Source organism: Xenopus laevis, chromosome 9_10L, assembly GCF_017654675.1.
Source record: "Xenopus laevis strain J_2021 chromosome 9_10L, Xenopus_laevis_v10.1, whole genome shotgun sequence".
Taxonomy (NCBI): Eukaryota; Metazoa; Chordata; class Amphibia; order Anura; family Pipidae; genus Xenopus; species Xenopus laevis.
Genome location: NC_054387.1, coordinates 48,932,837 through 48,957,961, shown reverse-complemented (window position 1 = coordinate 48,957,961; position 25,125 = coordinate 48,932,837). Strand labels below are relative to the sequence as shown.

At 40.4% G+C, this 25,125-nt stretch overlaps 2 protein-coding genes across 2 annotated transcripts in view; one reads left to right on the top strand and one right to left on the bottom strand.

Moving 5' to 3' along the window:
• Window positions 1-541: 541 nt before the first annotated feature.
• On the bottom strand, window positions 542-12,880 carry bsk146.L (brain specific kinase 146 L homeolog). Its single transcript, NM_001091752.1, is given in 4 exon segments — window positions 542-1,335; window positions 1,755-1,957; window positions 3,996-4,234; window positions 12,767-12,880. Coding segments are annotated over 3 exon segments (1,095 nt in total). The 5' UTR covers window positions 4,135-4,234; window positions 12,767-12,880; the 3' UTR covers window positions 542-582.
• The window catches only part of dhrs7c.L (dehydrogenase/reductase (SDR family) member 7C L homeolog), a 41,042-nt gene continuing 21,557 nt past the window's right edge, over window positions 5,641-25,125 (top strand). The window contains exon 1 of the mRNA XM_018235398.2: window positions 5,641-5,786. The gene's annotated coding sequence lies outside the window, so the exon portion shown is untranslated. The remainder of the gene's footprint in view (window positions 5,787-25,125) is intronic.

The window sequence follows — 25,125 nt, the reverse complement described above, 5'->3', positions numbered from 1 at the left end:
GTTATCTTGTGTTAGGGAGCTGCTATCTGGTTACCTTCCCATTGTTCTTTTGTTTGGCTGCTGGGGGGAAAAGGGAGGGGGGTGATTTCACTCCAACTTGCAGTACAGCAGTTAAGAGTGATTGAAGTTTATCAAAGCACAAGTCACATGACTTGGGGCAGCTGGGAAATTGACAATATGTCTAGCCCCATGTCAGATTTCAAAATTGAATATAAAAAAATCTGTTTGCTCTTTTGAGAAATGGATTTCAGTGCAGAATTCTGCTGGAGCAGCACTATTAACTGATTCATTTTGAAAAAAAAAATATTTCCCATGACAGTATCCCTTTAAAATGCGGGCCAAAAGCTACAAAAATTCTTCCATATGTCAACATGTGCTCTGTAAGCAGATTTTCACAGGGATTTCTTGGCTCATCACTATGAGTAGGTGGAAAATTGACATGGCTGATGTTTGCTCTGTACATAATTCAAGACTTTTAAATGTACCTATTTTTAACAATCTGAATAAAATCCCCCCACCGATTGAAAGACAACGATTTAGCTTTTTTTGCTGGTTAAAATGTGCAGCAGATTTATTAGGAATTCATACGCAGATTTCAATTGGCGTAGAGCCCAGCATGGCATTAGCATTGTTTTCTTTCGGTACATCCTCGTAGCTGCTGCAGGATGAGAAAGACAAACTTGGACTCGTATCTGTTTTATTGCTGCTTAGAGCTTCCCCGCCACTGAACGGAAGACTTGGTGGTTTTATTTGAACAAAGACGTTGCCGTTGGTCTTTGCGTCGGATGTGGGAGAATCGTCTTTATTCACCAACCACGTCTTGCCAAAATACCAGAAAACATCCTTAATGGCGCATCTTTTCTCTGGCTCAATGGAGAGCAATTTGCTAAACATTTTAAGAGCATGAGGAGAAAACCGTCGCCACTGCGAAGGTATAGCGGCGCTTTTATATCGTTGCCATTGCAAAAACTCGTAGTAGAAAGAGTCTAAATGAAGAGCTTTTTCCCAAGGGAAGTTACCGGTCATCATGCAGAAAAGCAAGACCCCAAAAGCCCAGACATCAATGCTGTGATTCACCAAGAAACCGCTATGCTTTGACATTTCACATAGCTCTGGGGCCGTGTATGGTATGGTGCCACTAACGCGTTTCTCTGTGGTCCCAGCGATTCTGGTCATGCCGAAATCCGAGAGTTTGACTTTCCGGCATTCTTTGTCAAAAATTAGGATATTTTCTGGTTTGATGTCACGATGCACTAGTTTGCGGTTGTGTAAGTAATCCAGCGCCAATGCAACTTGATAGATACAGCGCTTAGTGGTGTGCTCAGAAAGGCCAACCTGGAAAATATTAAGAAAAAGAGTTTGGAGCAGTGAAATGCAGTCAAATACTGTAATAGTTAAAGTTAACCATCCTTGCAGTGCCAGGCCAAGCCAGCTGGGCACATTGCCCCCCCCCCTCGCCTCCCCATGAGTCCCACTTCAGTCAACAGACTCTTTTGGCCACACACATGCCAATAAAATTGCACAAAATGGATCAGTTGACCCAGCTATGTGCCATGGATAAAGGTGGGTTTGTTGATCGGACATGTCTGAAAATTTCATCTGCTGACACACCATGTCAGCCATTGGCAGATAAGAAAATAAAGGGGAGCTGCAGCTGTACAGGCTTATCAGTCACATACCAGACAGGATTGGCCCATGTCTGGTCACTTTTAATTGATGCTTGGATAGAATTCTTTACAGATAATTTAAGATACCTGAGGTGGAATAATATCAAAGAGATCCCCAGCAACAGCGTATTCTTGGGCAAAGACGTAATATTCCTCAGTTTCAAAAGCAATATCATACATGCCAATGATATACGGACATGCGGACAGATAGCGGGAAATGCAATATTCTTGAAGAAAGCTCTTCTGCTTCGTAGTTTTCTTTCTGAGAAATTTCAGGGCCATCTTTGTACCTTCAGGGGGGAAAAAACAATCCGGATTTAGAAACTATTAAATATCATGTAAGTTCACATTCATCATGTAAGTTATTATCGGATGAACTTATTTTCATTTGTGAAAAAATATAATTATTTATAAAGTTATAAAAACCACAAGGCCGAAGATCATGGAACTCCAAGGTGACTTCTAATAGCCTCATATTTTGCAACAAGGGGTACTTTATTTATTATAATACACGAGTTAACAACTAATAACATCACTAAGCACCACTTATATAGTGAATAAAGTACCCCCTCTTAATTATAAGGATATTATAAGTTACCTTGGAGTTTCATGACCATATAAAAACATGAGGCCAAACGCCGAGTGTTTTTATACAGGTCATGAAACTCCAAGGTAACTTCTAATATCCTTATAATTTATTATAATACACAAGTTTCAGTGAGTCACGTGACAGAAATTAGATCACTAGTCACCGTTTCTAAGGATATCATTTACAAGATATTCATGGCTTTTGTGTATTATATAGTGAATAAAGTACCCCCTCTTGTAAAATATAAGGATATTATAAGTTACCAAGGAGATTCATGACCATTATAAAAACACGAGGCCGAAGGCCGAGTGTTTTTATGCAGGTTATGGAACTCCGAGGTAACTTCTAATATCCTCATATTTTACAACTGGGGGTACTTTATTTATTGTAATACACAAATTTCAGTGAGTCATGTGACAGAAATGACATCAGAACTCACCGTTCATAACTGATGAAATCAGAACTCACCGTTTATAAGGATATCATTTACAAGATATTCATGGCTTTTGTGTATTATAAGGATATAATTTACAGGCTATTCATGGCCAGGCCCGGATTTGCGGCAAGGCCGCATAGGCCCGGGCCTAGGGCGGCAAAAAAATAGGGGCGGCATGCCGCCCAGCCGCACTATGGGGACGCGTGCGTCCCCATTCAATTACAGCAGCTGCGCCGGCGAAAAAACGCCAGCGCGCTGGGAAGGGGAGGTGAGGTGGGCGCTAGGACCGCGCGGCCTCCTGGTCGGACCGCGCGGCCTAGGGGTGCCGCACATTGAAATCCGGCGCTGTTCATGGCTCTTGTGTATTATAAATATATATATATATATTAATATACATTTTTGTCTCAATTTCAGGATCTGTAACTATATACATTTCAAAAACAGTTTTAATTATCTCCAACAGGGCAGCATATGATTTATTCCTAAATATTCACAGAGGAAATGATTTGTTTTGGGCTAGAATGATCTTCTGGGAAACAGCTTTATACAGACAACAAGATGAATGATCTTGCGGGTCACATTTTTTTCCTTTCATGGTTTGTGCTTTATTAATTTTTCTTTGGTTTTCAGAAATATTCTCACATTGAGGAAAATGTAATCTACTAAAGGACTGCATGCTAACCAGCCAACAACTTTTAGGCAGTTTATCTTTGCTATAATTTAAACGCAGGCATAGGTTATTCTGCACACTGCAGCCTTATTGATCTGTACACAAGTCAGAGCTGCCATACTACTCCTGAGTATCAGTGCCCCCCGGTGGCCAGACCAGTAGAAACATTTCTGCCCAATAACTACCATCAGGTTTAATCATTTCTAAATAATTTTTGATACAACGTACCAATTTAAAAAATAAAACTGAAAGAGTGGAGGATAAAAAAAAACAGAGAATGTAAACCCAAGAATAAAAATTCTGTCAACAATGGGAACTAAAAGGTTTTTAATGTGCTTTTTAGTTCTTCCCAATCCTCCCAATGTAATAAATATGAGCATTCAGTTATGTATGGCTTGTAGAAAGCAGACTTCAAAACTGGGAACTAATTGGGCTTAATCTGTTCTCTTGAGAATTTAGATGAAGGTTTTATTCTGGAGGCAGCAGTGTTTTGCATCCTTCATGACTAAAGTTATATAATATTCCATTTGATGCATACATCTCCCAATGTTCTATGATTATTAGCAGACCTGTAAATGGCCAATATTGACTGCGCTTGTGGGCTGAACCCCTGCCTTGACTTTCGATCATTACCTCTCACTTTGTGAATAGCAAGATCAACTCTTCCATAGGTCCCTTTCCCCAGCTCCCGGATGGTGTCGTATTGTTTCGCAACATCTACTTTTTCCATCGTTTTTGCAGTCAGCTGCTGCAGCTCATCCAGCATTTCCATTGCTCCTCTTGACAGCAGTGGGGAAAAACTCATAGCAACGGCCTTACGTGGGAGGATTCGCTCACTGGATATGTTTGACTTTCATTAGAATATTGGGAATCTGTTAAAATAAAAAAAAAATACGGCCTTGCTTAGAAATTCAGACTCAGAGCATTCAATATGGGCATAGAGTGGGTTACAAGCCTATAAAGCCATGACTCTGGATTCCTGGGTTTGAACATCACTGGTTATAAACAGGATTTGTAACTTAACTGTTCCTATAGGGAGCACAAATACCTTCAAGTCACGATATAAGCGTCAGTCTCCTGCATTTTCAGAAAATAATAGTGTGGTGATAGTTTGCAGGGATATATAGTAGGTCAAAGCAGATACAAATGCAGGTTGCAGGTCAGGGTGTGACTTTGAAGCAGGTCCGGACTGAGGATTAAATTAGGCCCTGGCATTTCAGGTACACAGAGGCCCACTCAGCCCACATAGAGGCCCAAACAGCCCCACCAGCCCACTAAATACTGGACCTTATAGCAGCCCCTCTGGCATTTGCCAGAACCCACAGATTGCCAGTCCGGGCCTGCTTTGAAGGTAAAAGTTGGACCTATTAAAACAGAAAAGATTGCATGTTTCACTTGTCTTTTTATTTTACACTACAACCCACTAGTAAATAGGGTTAAGTCCGTTGAAGGGGTTGTTCACCTTTAAATTAACTTTTAGTATGGGGTAGAGAGTGATATTCTGAGATGTCACTGCTGATTACAGATGTACAGCCTTCCTTCATCTGACTGTCCAGACATTATGGCAGCTTACTGACTGCCATGCACGTTATGTGACTTGTATAAGTACAATCGGGTTGATTCAGGGGAGGGTTGCTGTAGAGCAGTGATCCCCAACCGGTGGCTCAAAAGCAACATGCAGAGATTTATTTTAGAATCCCAGGCTTTGTGCTCCCTGTAGGCTGCCAGTCCATATAGGGGCTAACAAATCACAGCCCTTATTTCTCACCCCCATTAACTTTTTTATGCTTGTGTTGCTCCCCCAACTCTTTTTACATTTAAATGTGGCTCACGAGTAAAAAAGGTTGGGGACCCCTTTTGTAGAGGAGTCAGGGAGAATGGTCTCAACCCATATCTTTTTATCATGAATACCTACTGGTCTTTCAAATGGACATGCTCAGCAGTCTAGTGTCACGAGTGCTGGGTGCATTATATAAATATATATTATCTTTCCTGCTGATTTACTGGTTCCTGTTTCTGATCTCGCTGATTCAGCTGTATCTGATCTTGCTGATTCGGCTGTTTCTGACCTGTGTCATTGCTGCCAGCTAGGGTTGCCACCTTTTCTGAAAAAAAAAAATACTGCCATTCCTATAGATTTATCTTTTTTCCCTATTAATAACATTGGGATCAACCATCATTTTTAGCAGCCAGGCCGTTAAAATACCGGCCAGATGGCAACCCTACTGCCAGCCCCACCATTTGCCATTGTATGGAACTATAGTCTGTAACTCTTCATATACTGTATATTGTACTTGTCTTGCAGAACCAGCTTCCTCCTTGGCCCTGACTTCCCCCCGAAAAAGCTAATTGGCTGTGACAATGAGGAAGTGAAGATATTCTGCAACTGCTCTTAACTTCCTGTTGTTCTGGTCTCGTGAAAAGGTGCCTATGCCATGTATTTGTATTGTATGAAATCCATCCATTTGGCCCACGTGCCGAACAGTGGGATACTTAAAGGGGAAGTAAAGTCTAATATAGAATAACGCTAGAAATGCTGTATTTAACATAAACATGAACTTACTGCACCACAAGCCTAATCAAACAAATGATTTATGCTTTCAAAGTTGGCCACAGGAGGTCACCATCTTGTAACTTTGTTAAACATCTTTGCAAGACCAAGACCATGCACATGCTCAGTGTGGTCTGGGCTTCAGTTGGGAGGTTAATCTTAAATTATCAAAACAGCACAAGTCAAATAATATCTGCCAGACGCCGATACAGCAAGAGTGATTAATAATCAGAATTGTCAGACTGCACTGGGCCCTGTGTTGTCATGTAATCTAATGTGGATTTTATATTTTTTGTATTGTTTAATATAAACTTTCTCCAACTCTGCAGAGCTAGTGCCTGCAGCAAAATAATACTTCAATGAGAATCCCATTTTATCTGTTTAAATCTGGCTCCAAGATCTTTGTCTCTGCCACTGGAGTTGGAAACATTAAAGGGCATGTAAAGGCAAAAATAAAATCCAATATGAATCTCTACACAGCCGTATACTGCTTTACAGGGAAACAAACAAAGCTGCTTGAGTTCTGCTGGGAAGTAAGGCAGGGAGTTTCCCTACAGAGCAGTTAGCGGCCGTCTGAAGTTTTCTATCCACAGCAGTCAGAGCAAGTAAAATGAAGGGGGAATTTCACTGCATACAGTATATTGGAGATTGGTTTCTTTTTAATTAAAGAAAGTAAAAAAGGAATTTTATTTCTTTGCCTTTACATCCCCTTTAACAAGTATGAGTACAAGTATGGGATCCATTATCCAAAAACCTGTTAGCCATAATTATGGGAAGGTGGTGTCCCATAGACTCCATTTAAATAAAATACGATTTTTCTACGTGAAAATTTGCCTATAGAGCACATGTTGACATATGGAAATAGAATTTGGTCCACATTTTATGTTCTAATGGGGATCAGATTTAAAATATGCCTGGACAAAACCTTTTAAGTAAATACAGGGCTAGTTAAATTCAAATTTTTATTTTTTACAACACTGATATGGGATCTTTTATCCAGAAAGCTCTGAATTACGGAAAGACTGTCTCCCATAGACTCCATTTTATCCAAATAATCCAAATTTTTAAAAATGATTTCCCTTTTCTCTGTAATAACAAAACCGTACCTTGTACTTGATCCTAACTAAGACATAATCCTTTTTGAACACAGAACCAACTTATTGGGTTGAATTAATATTTAAATGATTCTTTAATAGGCCTACAGTATAGAGATCCAAATTACAGAAAGATCCCTTATCCGGAAAACCCAAGGTCCCGAGCATTCTGGATAACAGGTCCCATACCTGTATCAACAAATGTATGTTCACCTCTACTGAACATATGTTACAGTTTAATGCTTTGGGATGCTCTGAATGTCACTTCTATATATTATAGAATCTTACCGATGTAGCAAGAAGCATTAATCAAAATAACCCAAAACATTAGTTTGCTTTCACTTCATTCTCATGTTTGTTTTTGCTAAAAATGGCAGGAGGTTTTTCCATTCACGAGAACCTTGTTCGGCTGCTTTTTAATTGAAATTCATGATCCATATTGCCTCCCATCGCTGTTCCTATAGATATAGGTCTGCTTCCTCTATAGCCAACAAGAACAGCCCCCCTTCCCCAGCCGCTCTCTTACCTGAGGCGGCGTCATGGGGTGGGCAGTGGGTGGAGTCTGGGTGGGGAGTGGGCGTGGTCTGGATGGGAAGTGGGTGGAGGCCAGGCGGGAAGTTGGCAGAGGCGGAAAGTGGGAGGGAGGATGGGGATTGGAGTGCACTGGGCCCCTCTGAAGATTTTTTTGCAGGTCCCGGTGCACTCTAGTAATGCCACTGCACTGTCCCATAAGATTTTCCTACAAACATCCATGTAGCTGATTGTTAATAGAAAATCTTGCATTGCAGAAGGAATCACATCAGTCTTATAATCTCTATAGTCTCTGCAGTTATCATAAACATGAAATATTAGAACCTGCACAATTGGATTTGCAGTAGAATAGTAGACTTTGTTATTTTTGTGGGAGTGTGAATGATTTTAAATATAATTCTAATTTTCAAATGAATTACCCAAAACAAAGAAACCCAGCTAATCTTGTTTTGATTGCCCTGTATGGTTTTGGACTTTGCAGACACAACAAATAAGGCAAGCAAGTGGGTGGTATTCATCAGCACAAAAATAATAATGAGCACACGCAACGATAAAGCTGCTATGTGTATCGACTAGTGATCTGCAGGCGAGCATCTGGCTCGTTAGGAGACTGCCGCCTGTTTTATAATCCCTAAGAGATAATTAGGAAAGGACGGGAAACAAATGAGTCTCATTTATCAGGCTAAAAAACTGAGAAAACACCTTAGAGTTCAAAGATTGTAAATATTCAAATTCTGCTTCTCCTGTGTGTTTTTTTTAATAACTAGAAACATCAAAGGAAAAATGGCAATTATAACATTCAAAGTTGAAGGTGAAATGTTTTATTAAAACGACTGACATTTTATATGGCAATCATCATTAATCTTTTTTAAGTTTGAGGGTAAGCTATACGCTCATACTGTACTGTCTAAGGGAAACAATATGGCAGCTCCTACCCACATATATAAATACAAATATACAGAGAAGGAATGTTCTGGGCACACAATAAATTATACCCTCTGTTATGTTTTGGTAGCTGAGGATGAGTAGAGTATAACAGTGCTTTATTAGCAGGCTCATGCAGCCATTACACAACAGTAACTAACTTTAATACCACAAGCTGTATAGAAAGTATGCACAGTATAAGTCTTGAGCACAGTGACATCTACAGGCCATTAAAGTATGCACAGTATAAGTCTTGAGCCCAGTGACATTTACAGGCCATTTGTATAAACACCACACCCTCATACTTTACTGTCTATACACTGAGCTATACACTCATACTGTACTGTCTAAGGGAAACAATATGGCAGCTCCAACCCATAAGTATAAATACAAATATACAGAGAAGGAATGTTCTGGGCACACAATAAGCTATACCCTCATATTGTACTGTCTAAGGGAAACAATATGGCACCTCCAACCCATATGTATAAATACAAATATACAGAGAAGGAATGTTCTGGGCACACAATAAGCAATACCCTCATATTGTACTGTCTAAAGGAAACAATATGGCAGCTCCAACCCATATGAATAAACACAAATATACAGAGAAGGAATGTTCTGGGCACACAATAAACTATACCATCATACTGTAGTGTACAAACCTACTGCCACAGCTCAGCTCAGTTTGCACGGCCTTCCTGCAGCTTGTGCTCAATGCCTTTTGATGAGCACCCACTAAAGCCCTATGCACTTTCCTTCCCTGTCTAAACCTAGTTCTGCCCCTCATACTATATATATGTACGTATAGAACAGTTCTCTCCCACAATATACCACCCCCTTTGAAATGTACTCTTCACTTACTACTGGATTAATTCTCTTGAAAAATGTCCCTACAGATGAGTGTGGCAAAATAGCACTGGGGTCCTTAGTTCAATCCCAACCAGGGCACTTATGGAACAGCGTTTGCATGTTCTTCCCATATCTGAGTGTGTTTCATCTGGGTACTTTGGTTTCCTCCCACTCTTCAACAACATACAGGCAGATTGATGGACTCCTAATGATAATAATATATTTGTTCAGTGCCTATAAAAAAGTAATTTCATGAATGGTTGCCTAGCATATTATTTTGAAAGCTTCTTTGTTTTTAAAATATACATTTTTAATTATGTCTACTCCAGGGAATACTGAACTAAGTAGCCTTAGATAACCTCTTTGTCTAGCAAGCAGAGCACTAAAATACATTACACTTATTAAATAATTCATAATAAAGGTTACAAAAATTGTGTTTTAAAGGGATATTGTCAGCATGCCATTGTCCTCATCAGATTAATACTTTCCATAAATGTAAACACACCTGGGTTAGTGAGATACAGTTTTAATATATTCATTTCTGTAAAAGCTTAGTGCCTTTGTTCTTTATTCCTTCAACGTTTCTTATCTCGAAGACCATCCAAGTTATGTCAGCCAAAAGTGCGGTAAATAAAAATACAGTACACCTTTGCTTCTTATAATTCATTGTCAGGAACAAAATAGCCTAAAAGGCTGAGCCACTTATTCTTTAGGACCCAATTTCAGTGAGGGTTTCAGATTAAACCCCATCTTATTCATACAGTATGAAGTGTTCGATGTGCCTTGGCCACAGGAGGCCTGGTACTGCTAGAACAATGGTGAGAATGTTCTATTTGATCTCCTAAATACACCTGAAGCCTGATGGTTGAAGGTCAAGTAGGAGATCTGGGGTGAAGAGCTATCTGCTGTGCTAGATATTCTTGAAACTATGGCTGAATAACTGATACATCAATGTTTTCCTATTTCTGTAACCTTGTTATGAAGGCCTGTAGGGAATAGGGAAGGCCTGACCAAGAGATGGACCTCCAAATGGGGTTTGAACCAGAGTTGGAATAGGCCAGAAGAACACTGGGAAAAAACTCAATACCAACAGAAGTGGGGGTGGTGGCATGCCCTTGTGGTCACCTTGGTGGCCCTTGAACTCTCCAGTCCAACATTGGGGAATTAAAAAGTTAGGTGGTAACTGTTTACAGTCTACAGTCAGTTCTCATTACTGTCAAGTAATCCTAATACATGCACTAGGTGAGTCTACCTTTATCTCTCAGTGCTTCAAGGCTGTCCATATATTCCCATGATGTACATGGGGGGGGGGGGTTACTATCAAGGGTTATTATTAGGGGCTGCATGGATTCTTCTCTATCTTGTTGAGCATGATTTATGTGCTTTGTAATTGTGTCCCCTGGAGAAAACCTTCAGGCATGGAGAAAGCCTATCATACATGTATCTGTCTTAATTCTAATTTGGAATGCTTCATATCCAATGTATTCCTCAAGAAATCACACTATAAGGGCTTTTGTTATTATCACCACAGAACATCTATTCTCTAACAGTACAAACCACACCACACTGCTCAAAGTGCCCCATGTGCCACAGGCTTATTATGAGGTTAAAGCTTATTTAATTTTTCCATTTCTGCTCTAGATGTGTATATTCACACACTGCAGTATATTTGTATTCAGGCAAAGAAATTAGTCCAGCACCCATATTTTTGGATAAAACGGCCTTTATTGTACCAAGGGCATTACAGTGCTGTAATGTCCTTGGTCCAATAAAGGCCGTTTTATCCAAAACTGTGGGTGCTGGACTAATTTCTTTGCCAGTATTGCCAGTGGAAAGTGGCCATTGGAGGACGTGCACCCAGCCAAAGAAGGGAGTTGAAGTCGTGCTGACTACTAATCTGCTATAGTATATTTGTATTCATACATATGAGTAGGAGCTGTCATATTGCTTGTCTCAGCAGTTGCAATCCCCATCAAGACCTATATACAGAGATATATGCTACTGATAGAATTTCCTCTGCTTTCTGTATCCCATGATCTCTCAAACTGCGACATTGGTATTAAGAAACAGTACAAGGTCACTGATCTTTGGTGTTTTATATTGGATTTTTGCAGGAGAATCCCTTATTGCAGGTGGTATTCATGTTGGGGGGGGGGGGTTATGTGCTTTAATGCTCTGCTCAATATTTAGCTTCCAAACTAAGAGACTGGTTTAAGTCTTTTCTAAAGGGCCTACTGTGCTTCCAACGTCTTCATTTCAACAAATCATGCTGTGGTTTCTGCTCATGTGTACCAACCACCTATTGGGGATCATATGTAGAAGTGCCCCTCATGCTTTAAATGAAAGGCAGCTTGGATAAATAACCTTCTGTGAAGCCAAAAACATTTATCACAGATCAATAGATGATGCATAGACAGATAGACTGATTGATAAAAAAATAAGCCCAGAAACAATTCTGTAGGTCAGTGTAGATGGTTCTTTATAGTGGAAGATGTAAATATAATTGTCTTAAAAGTGCCCCCACTCAAACTTTAAAGTTACCAGAGGTGCACGACCAATAGTTGTAGTATATGTTGATGAAGGGTCAGCACTAGTGATGGGCGAATTTATTCTGTAGGCGCGAATTCCCGCAATTCGCCTATGGCGAATAAATTTGTGAAACCGCCACGAAAATTTGGACCCTAGCATCAAAAACTAGGTGCCGTTTTGCGAATTTTTCGCTGTTTTGCGAATTTGGCAGAAGTTTGCGAATTTTTTAGCAAAGGGAAATGCCCCAAATTCGCCCATCACTAGTCAGCACACTTAATGTGATTTGTAAATATATGCTCTTTTATTGGTACAGCATCTTATCCAATGTTTTTGTGCTGACCCTTCATCAACATATATATATATATATATATATATATATATATATATATATATATAATTTATTTATTTTTAATAGATTCTTGAAAATGTTTTTTTTTTTCCATGGGTAAAAAATAATGTAAACAGATATATTGACCTTGATAAACATACAGTAAATGGGTATAGACAGCTGAAGACTGATAGATCTGGAAAGAAGAAATGTTAATGAATATTGGCATATCAAGGGGTATGCACAGATAGAGATAGACAGAAAGAAAAAAAACAAACATTTAGATAGATTTGATATATCTAGATACAGAGAAGTAGATGATAGAGGAAATGAAATGTGGCAGGGCTATAAATAAGGATAATAATAAAGGTACGCAGGTAGATGGTTAGATTGAGTAATACCCATGTTCCTAATACAGTATGGCACCACTATGCATTGCTGAGTTATATGATATTGAGATAAGGGGGCACAGAATTGTTTTTAGCCCTGAGAACATAGTGATGATGAGACTGGGTTATTTCTCTGTTTACATTCCTGTGGACTTGTCACATCCCTTAGAATAAATATAAATATGCAGAGTGCATGCAGTACTCACCTTGCCTGGGTGCCGTTTATTACAGGGCTCCCCTTTCCATGCCAGTCAGTCTGTAGTGGGCAGCACTGGAGAGATCTAATAGTGCCCGTGCCTTTGTTTCACTATAACTGCCTGTGTCATTGTTGTCTCAGCCCTGCAGTCTCTGCAGTAGATTCCGTGCATAAACAGACTCAGCTGCTGAGGATACAATGGGTCCTCCCATCTCTCTCTCCTATTTGCTGCTGGCCTCCCCCCTTAATCCTTACATTTGGAAGCTGCCTACCGTCGATAAAGCGGAATTAAAGCCCCGGATATGGGATTTCATTTTTATTTCAGAGATATTAAATTATATCCTATTAAATCTTTATTTATAGAGTCTATTTTTTAGAACCTGGAATTATAAACCATTATAAAAATGTTGCCTTTAAATTCATTTTTTGTTTTTTTTTTATATATTCAATTTAAAAAAATGTTTAACTGCAAAATGATCTGGATGTTTATTAAAATACAACCATAACCCAACCACAGGAGAGAGAGATTCTTACTTGTTCATCTCATCTTTGATATAGAGTTTGTTACTGTATACAGGGAAGCGTCCATTCCTGCAATGGGGTTGGCATGGTGACAGATCAGTCAGTTACAGGAGAATCCGTATGCAGTTGTTGCATCACACAGCAATTCAACTGCAGGTTCATTGGTTCCTGATAAACCTGATCCGTATGTGATAATGCGTGTGTGTGTGAGTGTGAGTGGAATGGGAATTAGATTGTAAGCTCCTCTGAGGAAGGGGTTTATGAAAAAATTACAATTTAGATTGTAATCTCTACAGGGCAGGGATTTCCTTCCTTTATGTTTTTATCTTTAACGGAACTTTTAGAATTATGTAGAGAGTGAAATTCTGAGACAATTTGCAATTGGTTTTCATTTTTTATTGCTTGCGGTTTTTGAGTTATTTAGCTTTTTATTCTGCAGCTCTCCAGTTTGCAGTTTCTGTTATCTGGTTGTTAGGGTCCAAATTACCCTAGCAACCATGCATTCATTTGCATAAGAGACATGAATATAAATAGGAGAGGACCTGAATAGAAAGGTGGGTAATAACATGTGTAGCCTTATAGAAATTTTAGATGGGGTCCAGTGTCGGACTGGGATGCCAGGGGCCCACCAGAAAACCTTAGCCTCAGGGCCCACTTTCCAAACTATTATACTTCCTCTCCTCACTCAACCTCTTTATTTTTCTAGTCTCTTATCTCTACATACTAAACTCTATTCTTCCATTACCTTTTTGTACCTATAAAGAAATAGGGAATGACAATGAAATAGGCCACATGGTTAGAAGCAAGAAGCCCACTGACACCTGGGCCCACCGGGAGTTTTCCTGGTCTCCCGGTGGGCCAGTCCGACACTGATGGGGTCAGTGACCCCCTTTTGAAAGTTGGAAAGAGTCAGAAGAAGAAGGAGTATAATTCAAAAACAATAAAAAATAAATAATGAAGACCAATTTAAAAGTTGCTTAGAATTAGACAGTCTATAACATACTAAAAGATAACTTAAGGTGAACCACCCCTTTAAAGTAACTGTACTTTGTATTTATTTGCATTTATTGTTGCTATGGCCCCTGCTTGTTCTATTAATTTAGTAGCGCTACATAAATAAAAATATACATACATACTGTATATGCGACAAAGCTTGCCCAAAACGGTCTAAATCAGGATTCCCAAACTGGGCCGGCCTACTTGGAGGAGCATAGTGCCTGGGGAGGTGGAAACCATTTTTAGGCAATTTATGGTAACATTTTTGTTATAAAGCTTTGTCTTTACACTTCCTGTTGTTACCAACTGAACAATAGAAAGGTGCCTATATAAATGTATAGCCCCTCATAGAGTATCAGTCTATACTGCCCACAGGCAGGGCCGCCTTCAGGGGGGCACAGGGGTACAAGTGTACCGGGCCCGGTGTAAGGGGGGCCCTGGCGCCAATGTTTTTTTAAAAAATATTCTTTGGGGCCTCAATTTATTTTTAACTTGTAAGGCGGGCCCTGGCACCAATGTTTTTTTTAACTTATAGGGGGGCCCTGATCCCCAATAGCTTTTAATAACTTGTGTGGGGGGGGTTATCTTTTTTAGCGCTGATGTCTGTGGGGTCTTTTAATTGTTATGTGGAGTGGGTGGGAACTGGGGCAGGGCTTGGGGGCCCGGGGTGGGCGGTGCCCAGGGGGCCCTGAAAACTTTGTTGTACGGGGCCCGTGATTTCTAATGGCAGCCCTCCACAGGGAAGGTATAAGGTATAGATTGGCCCCTGTATCTGTGCTGAAACATGCACATGCCTAGAGCGCTATGTGTCTCTTTTGTTTCCTCTAATTCCAGTCCTGTGAATCAGGATTGGCCAGCAGGTGAACATTGTGGGGGGGAGGGGGGGGGGGTTGCAAGTTTGTAAACAGACCCCTGAGTGTCTCAGAAAAGCAAGCAGATTAAACTAGCCTACCATTGCACCCGGAGCACATGCCTGTTCTGCCTACCCCTAGTTCCAGCCCTAATTTACAACCCTTCAGCCTAAGGCTAACAACACACAGAAAGTTCTTCATCACTAATTTGGCCCTTGTGACCCCACTATGGCAGTTGTTACCCTCTGCCACCCCGAGATGTCACAGTGTGTGAGTGTACACATGGGGGGAGAGAGCGAGGTGATTGCCCGGCTCTTTTGTAAAGGAATATTTAGCATTTGACATAAGGTTCAATGATTGTGCCTTTTATACCAGCAGCTAGAGTCTTAGGATTTCAGTAGAGTGAAATGTATCCAGTTATAACTAGTGATGGGCGAATAAACTCGCCTGGCACAAATTCACGGCGAATTTCGGCATTTCGACGCCGGCAAATAAATTTTTTCGTGAAAATGTCTGATTTTCACGATTTTTAAGTGAAAGCCTTCACATTTCATGATTTTTTAGTGAAATCCTTCAAATTTCACGATTTTTGTGTGAAAACGGCAGAATTTCACGTTTTTTTCGTAAAAACATTTGAATTTCACAATTTTTTTGCGAATTTTGCGGGAAATTCACGAATTTTGCAGCAAACCGAAACAGGAGAAATTCGCCCATCACTAGTTATAACATTTAATAGCGTACATTCCAAAGTCCAGGTGCTATTTTCATGCGAATTTCCAGTGATACTTTTCTGCTATCTCTTAATGTAGCTCTGGTGGAAATCATTCAGGAACACCTTATTATCACTTTGTGTTTTATTTGTTTATAATTATCAGGTTGTTAACAGCACCCTAAATGCAGCAGATGGCTCCTGCACCTGTCCGTTTCCATTCATGCAATGTTAAATGGGATCTAATTCTCAAAGATTTTTTAAAAAAAAACCACCAGGACACAAATTTCACAAGTGATGGTGTCATGTTGAAAGTCTCCTGGTTCCTTATTACAACCCATTCTACTGCCAATGGTTGCTGCTGGAAATTGTAGGGTTAAACCCTTGTCTATACACCTGCAACAGTAAGTTTACCTTTAAATGAACTTTTAGTATGATGTGGAGAGTAATATTCAGAGACAATTTGCAATTGGTTTTCATTTTTTAGCTTTTTATTCACCAGCTCTCCAGTTTGCAATTTCTGCAATCTGGTTGCTAGGGTTCACTTACCCTAGCAACCATGCATTGATTTGAGTGAGAGACTGGAATATGAACAGGAGAGGCCTGAATAGAAAGATGAGTGAAAAAAGTACATATATAGCCTTACAGAGCATTTGTTTTTTAGATGGGGTCAGTGACCCCCATTTGAAAGCTGGAAAGAGTCAGAAGAAGAAGGCAAATAATTCAAAAACTATTAAAAAAATGAAGGCCATTTGAAAAGTTGATTAGAATTAGCCATTCTATAACATGCTAAACGTTATGGTAAAGGTGAACCACCCCTTTGAATTAACCTTTGGTATGACGTAGACATTACAGCGCGATCAGGAATCAGGTAGCCGTAGTAGTAATATTTGGGCACATTAGTGAAATGATCTGCCACTTGGTCTATACTGCTGCCTGTGTGCTGAAGGTGTTTACAATAGACACGTGGTAAATAGTGACGCGCCGCTCTCGCATATTTCTTTAGGGCTGAAGGTGCAATAGAAGTAGTGACGTGCCAGTACAGTACTCCCTTAAGAAACGAAGCGACGAAGGAAGATGCGGCGGAAAGACCAGAAACGGCGGCAGTGGAAAGACCCAAATTGGAGGCAGTGGAAAGACCCGAAGCAGCCAGGGCCGGATTTTGATGGCTGTTGCCCCTAACGCCCTTCGCCCACACCAGCAGCAGTGCCCCCAGCATTCTATCTATCTCCCTGCCGACAGGAGCAAATACCCACTTTGGATATTGGAGATCAGTACATACTCCAGGCCAGTCCCCTTGCTACACAGTCTAAGGCCGCTGTTGTATGTGTGTGTGGGACGGCTGCTTGTTGCTGCTGCTGCCACTTGGATTCGCTGCCACGCACTTTGCAGCAGGATCTCGCTAGGGTTGCCACCTTTTATGGAAAAAAATACCGGCCTTTCTATATATTTAGATTTTTTCCCTATTAATAACATTGGGGTCAAGCATCACTTTTACCGGTCAGGCCAGTAAAATACTGGCCAGGTGGCAACCCTAGATCTTGTGCATGTTCCAGTCAGATTGTTTTGGCTTGTTGGAGCCCCCGGGCTATTGCTGTTGCTGGTCTCTGCCCAGCCTCAGATGCAGGATTCCGAGGAGCACCAGTGTTCCTCAGCAAGTGGCTGTGGCTGGGCCTTGCCACAAATCCGGGCCTGGAAGCGGCAGAAAGACCCAAAACGGGGCAGAAAGATCTGAAGCAGCGAAAAGACCCGAAGCTGAAAGGAGCCGAACAAAACCGAAGAATCTGCCATCATCCAAGGACAAGGAAGAAGAACCTACGGTAAATTCCACTGAACCCCAATGGGTTTTTTCTTTCATTAAACCCATGGCACCAAAGGGGTGGACCCAGACCAACAATGTTTTTTTTTAATTTTATATGGGGCCCTGATCACTAATGTTTTTTTAAAAACTTTTATGGGGGGGCTCTGGCGCCAATGAAAGGGGGCCCTAAACACCAATGATTTATTTTTTTCACTTATAGGGGGGCCTGACCACTAGGGATGTAGCGAACCGCCGCCGATGTGTTCGCGAACGCCGTTCGCGAACACCGGCAAAATTTGCGAACTGTTCGCGAACTGTTCGCGAACTTCGATCATCCGAAAATCGTTCGATTCGAACGATCGAAGGATTTTAATCGTTCGATCGAACGATTTTCGTTCGAATCGAACGAAAATCGTTCGATTTTAGCGATCGAATGGTCGAATGGGCGACCGATTTTGACGCGAACGCCTATTGGCGAACGTCGCGCGACGTTCGCGAACTTGCGGCGGACGCGAACAGTCGAAGTTCGCGCGAACTAGTTCGCCGGCGAACAGTTCGCTACATCCCTACTGACCACCACTGATGTATGTATGGACTTTTTACTGTGATGTGGGCAGGATCTGGGGTAGAGATTGGGGGCCAGGCAGGTGTGGGCAGGGACCAGGGGGCCCAGAAAATGTTACTGTACAGGGCCCCATGATTTCTAATGGTGGACCTGCATACAGTTCACATAAAGGGCAATCTGTGTACCTCTTTTACTGGTTGAAGGCAATACAATGATGCTTTCCTTTCCTTATGGCTTTGGTTGAGACAGTTCCAATTGGCTGGAGTTTACTTTACAAGCTGGGCTTGGTTAAAATACAAATAGAAATGACAAGATTATCTTTACCTTCATGAAATTTTGTCTAAAAAGCTATTTCTTATATACGTTACACGAATAAAGGATTTGCTGAAGCTGAACCTTTTAGCAATCACCCCTCCTCCCTTTTCTCATTGATTTTTCTCTGTCAGTAAAAAGGCACCTTAAGGTCAGAGGAAATTCCTTCGTTAGCGAAATTCCCTGCACTATACGACAGGCTCTAATATAATAACAATAATAAAATGTATGAAATTCACCCACAGACAAAATATGTGGCCAGTTCTCTATTTTTATTCCTAGTAGAGCCCTGGTATTGCTCACTGACCCAGTCGTACACTCCCCCGACCTCCCCCTGCGTTACAATGTTTTATGGCCCTGAATATGTAATAGAAATTCAAGGAAAAGATTGATTTTCATTACCTGTGTTGCTATTGACACTCTGCAATGCAGTGCAGCTAAGGAATACTGACTGTGATTTTTTTTTTTTGTGGGTTCTGCACATTTTTATTATTTCAGTGGCACTGGGGTGCATCATAGAAAACCTTTATTTAACAAATGAAGCCTTTATTGGATAATGAATCTACATCCTGGCTATGGAGACCCAGGGTCTAATCACTGGCAAGGCAGGGGGGCTGAGTGGGCCCCACAGGCATAGACGGATTTTAGGGCCTTAATTATCAAAGTCGGAATTTATCTGACTTTTTTAATGAAAAAAGTCCAACCAAACTTGAATCCACGATTGGACCTTATTATTAAAAAGAATCATGATTTGATTTGGATCGTGGACAAACACTAAGAAAAAATTTCTGTATTGCTTGATTTTTTTCTAATTTTTTCCCAAAAAATCCAAATTTTAGGAACTTTTGTCCAAAAAGTCCAAAATAGTTGTATTTTCAGTCTAAATCCAGCACAGACCACAGAAACTTCCAAATAGGACAGCGACTTATACAGTATGACTATATACTGACTTATATGCAGTACAACCTTGGCAGGTACTATATGAGTTACCGGATTTTTCGGATTTGGACTTTTTCCATCCTCTGGGATTAATATAGCTCAAAAAATTCAAGGTTTTTTTTTTCCAGTTTTTGGCTGGAATAAATAGACTTGTGGAGACTGAGCCCAGCATCACAGAATTTTATATACACTGTATTTATATAAACTGTATTTATAATGCTATGTGTTCTGGAATTATTATACATTAAACTGAAATTCTATTGATCTTATCATGTGTTCTGGGGGTATTATATATGAAATTAGCACTATATCCATACTACCATGAGTTATGTTGATATTATACATGGAACTGGCACTATAGTTATCGTGCTACATATTGTGGGATATATTATAAGTATAGATTCACCTACTTGTATAAGGGAAAACTAACAAACAAAAAAACAGGTACCATGTATTTTTAAATGGGCAACACACAATTCTTTTTTGTTGAGAGAACCAGGGATTGGCGAATTTGACCCGTTTGGTTTCTCCAAAAATTTGCCGCCGGCGAAATATCGCCGACGCCCATTAAAGTCTATAGGCGTCAAAAAAATGTTGTCTTTTTTTTTTTTATGACGCACGGCGCTAGACAAGTCTATGGGCGAAACAAGGCGAAAAAATTCGCCCATCCCTAGAGAGAACTCTATTTCCTATGGTGGGAATGATGTGACTGTAACTTAACTTGTAAGTGAATATGGGTCACCTTGACATAACATTTGTATACAATGATTTTGTATTATTTCTTACAGAGTGTGAATATATATTTATTGATGGTGAATGTCTGCTATTATAAAAATTGTTGGGGATAACTCACTTTCTTATGTTCAGTTTTCATGGACTGGCTTTATTCAGTCTATATCACGGTCAATGATTGGTGTTTCTCTTGTCCCTTTAGATATAGTATGGAGTGGGGATCTCTATGCCACTGACCCACTGCTCAAAAACAGATACACTGTATTGAGGAAAAATCTGCTAAACTCTGCATATGCTGAACATTTTCCTAACAGTGATTAAAGTACAGATCTTTTGTACTTTTCAGTTCTTTAATTGCCACAACATGTACTGTGCTGAAGCTATTTTTGTGTTGAGTGGGAGTATTTATAAAAGAACAAGTGTGACTTGCTCATAGCAAACCATGCAAACGTGCCCAGCAGAGTATAAGTCATATAAGTATATACTCAGCTCCTGTAAGCTGGCCATAAATGCACAGAATGTTGGGCAAATATTAACTGGAATGGATGTTCATCTTTAAAGCTCTTGCGTTCAGGGTCTGGCTGCTCTGTGCACCTAGTGCTGGATTGGATAGGTACAAGGTTCAGGGCCAGTGAGTGCAAGGCAGTCCTGTTTCTACCAACTGCCATAAAGTAAGTGGTAATTACAGGACTTTCTTACTTTTTGCACCCACGAGTGCCTGTGAAGAACATGTAAGTTAAGGCATTAGTGAGTGGACACCTAGGTGCCCCCTCCCAGGAGCTTCTCATGAATACAGTGCTGCCAAATGCAGGTGCTGCTGTAACCATAAGGGAACATACTAGTGATTTGCAGGTTGGCCTGAAACCTATGGTGACCCACGTGTTGACCATTTGTTGGGTAGGTTTGGATTGAAATCTAGCCAATCATTGCAGGTTAGGGTTGGACATGGGTCAGACTGGGCAAGTACACTCCTCCACTGCTCCTGAAGATTCCCTGTCTTGGAACCATTACCAGAGGCACACACAGAAGTAGTGCACAGAATGAGAAGATGCGGGTCCGGTGCGGGTCCTATAACGGCAACATGGGTTGGGTGCGAGTTGAAGTTTTGCAGGTTAGGGTCACGTATGGGTTGAGGTTTTGCAGTTTAGGGTCAGGGTGGGTTGAGTTTTTCCTGACCCGCACATCGTTAGAATACACAGCTTCACTTTAGAGCGTAGGGTCTTATGGCAAGTCAAGGCATCCAGAAAGTCCAGGGCAGGGTGACTATTTTTGGCACTTTGCCCCCTTGGGTCTTTAGGATACACTAGGATCTAGGACCCTGTAGATTTCAGCATCAAAAGTTTTGTGAAGTTTCCAAATTACCCTCATATAACAGCTGCAGGGTCAGGCCGGGCTGGCAAGACACCAGGTAAAAATCCAGTGGGCCGCGCCAACCCAGACCCGCACCCACCCGTTGCCTAAACTCCTGCCGGCACTGCCTCCTGATCTTCCCCCTCCCGGACCCGACTGAGAAAACAGGTACGTGCAGCAGTGCCAGGTGCCAGGAGGGGGGTTGCGGGGGCCCAGAGGGGGTTGTGATGATTTAAGTTGTTAATGTTACAATGTTAGAATTTTGGATTGTTGCTTATTCTACACATAAATGATTATAAAGAGCAAATCAGTGCTCTAAATTTGTACAAAAAAATCAAACTTATGGCATGACTGATGTGAGTTTAAAGTAATCAAGCTTTGCAATATTTTAAAATACATATTCAACAAATATATTCAGAAGAGCATCCTGGAATGAGCTGCGTTGGAGATCTTCTGCACTACCCATTCCAGAAATTCCACTCATAGCTTAACATTACAAAGTGTTTTTTTAAGGTGCAACAGGTTCCTAAGGTTATCAATGGGCTCCTGTCATTTTCCTGACTAACTGATTTCATCTTGCACTATTGCAGCTCTTGTCCCTACCATACGTGCTGTATAAAGATACAATAGTCTTCTATAATTCCCATTACTTTATTGATGAACATAAACAAACTTCTATCCGGAATGTGGTCTGGAGAGTGTGGAATATTTTCTTATTATAAATTATCATAATCTTACGTTTACCAGGGAAACACATCCAAAGAACATTCATTATTTGAATCTAAAAATCACAGCACAGAATAGACAAAAATGCATCCAAAATTGCAGTTGCATGCTCTTAGTGGCTTTAATTTGAGGTAGATAAACAACAGATATGGAGAACCTGCCTTGGGGATGCTGACAGAATCTGATAGAAGTGAATATACTCCAGGAAACGTTTAAGGAGAAGAATTAGATTGCAGTAACTGTAGAAAAAGGAATAGATAAAGAAATTCCTAGAGATTACCAATAAATAGTGAACAAGTTGGGACGAATACCCCATTCATCACCAAATACAAAGCTTTGGCTTTGTTCTCCCTGTGAGTAGTGATTGGTGAATCTGTACAGTCTTGCTTCGACAAAAAAATGGCAATTTACAGCGAAATTCGCAAAACGGCGATACATTTTTGAAGCGTATTGAAGTCAATGGGTGTCAAAATAATTTTGACGCACATCAATTTTAATGCGAGCGACTATTTGTTCCATGGGGCGTCCGAATAATTTTGATGCGCGACAATTCTGATGCATGTCAATTTCTTTTTTTGACCTGGTGAATTTTCGCCGGAGTTTCATGAATTAATTCGCTTGCGGTTAAACGTGGAAAGAGACCAATGAATTTAGTGAAGTCAGTGCAAGGGTTAGGTTTCTGTTGTGGGAGAACAAGATACAAAGGGAAGCCTTGGTCCCAAAAAGGCAAGTTAAACCAGCCATAAATGGTGAATTCACTTGTTGGGTGGAATCGACAAATAAGTAGATCTCTGCTTCATTTTGCCACTGACACGCAGTTAAATTTGATTTATCCAACCACTGTCCTGGAGTCAAAAATTAGATCATACTGTATGGAGACCTGTACTCCAGATATTGGACAGGCCCTACTGAGGGCCCCACAAATGGACCACTTCCTGGCTGTCTCCTTTTGGAGGGGCTCATTTGGCAGCTTTTAGTGGCCCATCTGTGGTCAGCTTTAGTCATGGTTAATGCCCCAAATTAAAATGAAAAGTAAGGTAAGGGCTTGAAAAGTTCCATAATTGACCTTCGAGTCCAACTGTCTATTTGAGAGAACTTCTGAGAGGTTATGATGGCTGTTTGTTGTTGTTGTTTGGCTAGCCAGATATCCTTGGTCCACTTAGTTGGCTGATTGCCTCAATGTGCAGATCAGAAAGCTAAATGGAAAAAGGAGGTTGGTGTGGACCTTAGTTTTGCGCCAGTCAGTGTAACATCCTATCATTTATAAGAAGCAACACAAGACTAGATTTTCTCTCTTAAAGGGGTGGTTCCCCTTTAAGGTAATTAGTATGTTTGAATGGCCATTTGTAAGCAACTTTTTAATTATTTATATATTTTTCAATTGTTTGCTTTTTTTTTTCTTCTGACTCTTTCCAGCTTTCAAACGGGGGGGGGGGGTCACTGACCACTTCTAAAAACAAATTCTCTGTAAGGCAACAAATCTATTGTTATTGCTACTTTTTATTATTCTTTTTTTCTATTCAGGCCCTCTCCTATTCATATTCCTGTCTCAAATCAAAGTATAGTTGCTAGGGTAACTTGGATCCTAGCAACTAAATTGCTGACATTGCAAACTGGAGAGCTGCTGAATAAAAAGCGAAATAACTCAAAAACTAAAAATAATAAAAAATGAAAACCGATTGCAAATTGTCTCAGAACATCACACTCTACGTCATATTAAAAGTTAATTTAAAATTCAACAACCCCTGATCTGATAGAGGAGTGGTTTGAAGAAACTGCCCCTAAGGTGAAAAAATATGCAACCATAGTTACACTGCGAGGCTTATTCTGGGGGATTAGTTGCCCGGCGACAAACCTCTTCTTCGGGGCGACAAATCTCTTCTTCGGGGCGACAAATCTCCTCTTCTTTGGGGCGATTAATCTCCTTGAACTGCCTCTCCTGCCTTCCCGCCGGCTAAAATGTAAATCGCCGACGGGATTGCACTTTTCCAAAGTCGCCTCATGAGGAAACTTTGGGTGACTTCGGAAAGCAGGGTGATTAGTCGCCCCCGAAGAAGAGGAGATTTGTCACGACGACTAATCCCCCCAAATCTGCCTGTGTGCCCTGACCCTTTAACAGACCAAACTGCCTGATGATATTACAGCCAAAGGCAACATTAAAGGAACTTAATTCTGGCATTTAAAACTGGCAACAGAGCTTTATAATGTTAATGATATAAATTATATTTACAATAATTGGGATTTTTCTTCTCCCACACAAATTGTGCCTGCAGAGCCGAGGACAATTTAAATACATACTATTTTCCTTTTTATTCTGAGCAGTGTGTTCTGTGGATATGGAACAGTTCTGGCAAAAAGTCTTTGAAATAAGATAAAAAGAAAGACGTGTTTCTGTGCGGGATTCTGAACGCTTAATAAAAAGAAAATTGGATTATAAAAATAATTCTCATTTCAATAAAAAAAAGACTATTTTAATCAAAAAAGTTTCAATGAACAAGGCACAAATTTAAGTTTTTAGCCTATCGCAGTACAGCTGAGGAAGACAGAAGTTCTCCAATGAATTGAGGCATGACGTTTGCCCTAGAGTGCATTTATGGATCTGTTTCCTTATGGTTTCCATTCTTCTTCATTACAAGGCATATTCAAATGGTTTGTTGCCAGTGGGAGAGCTGATCGCATGAAGCTGACATTGCCCTTTATGTATCAAAAAGGATTTTAGGAGTATATAGCAATCATACTCACAATATGTGCTAAATCAAACCATAGAGTTTACTCATAACAACTGATCAGATCTTTGTTATATTTTCCCAACTTACAATAGGCTAAACTAATTGCTGTTCAATGACTGAGCCTATTGTACTTTATG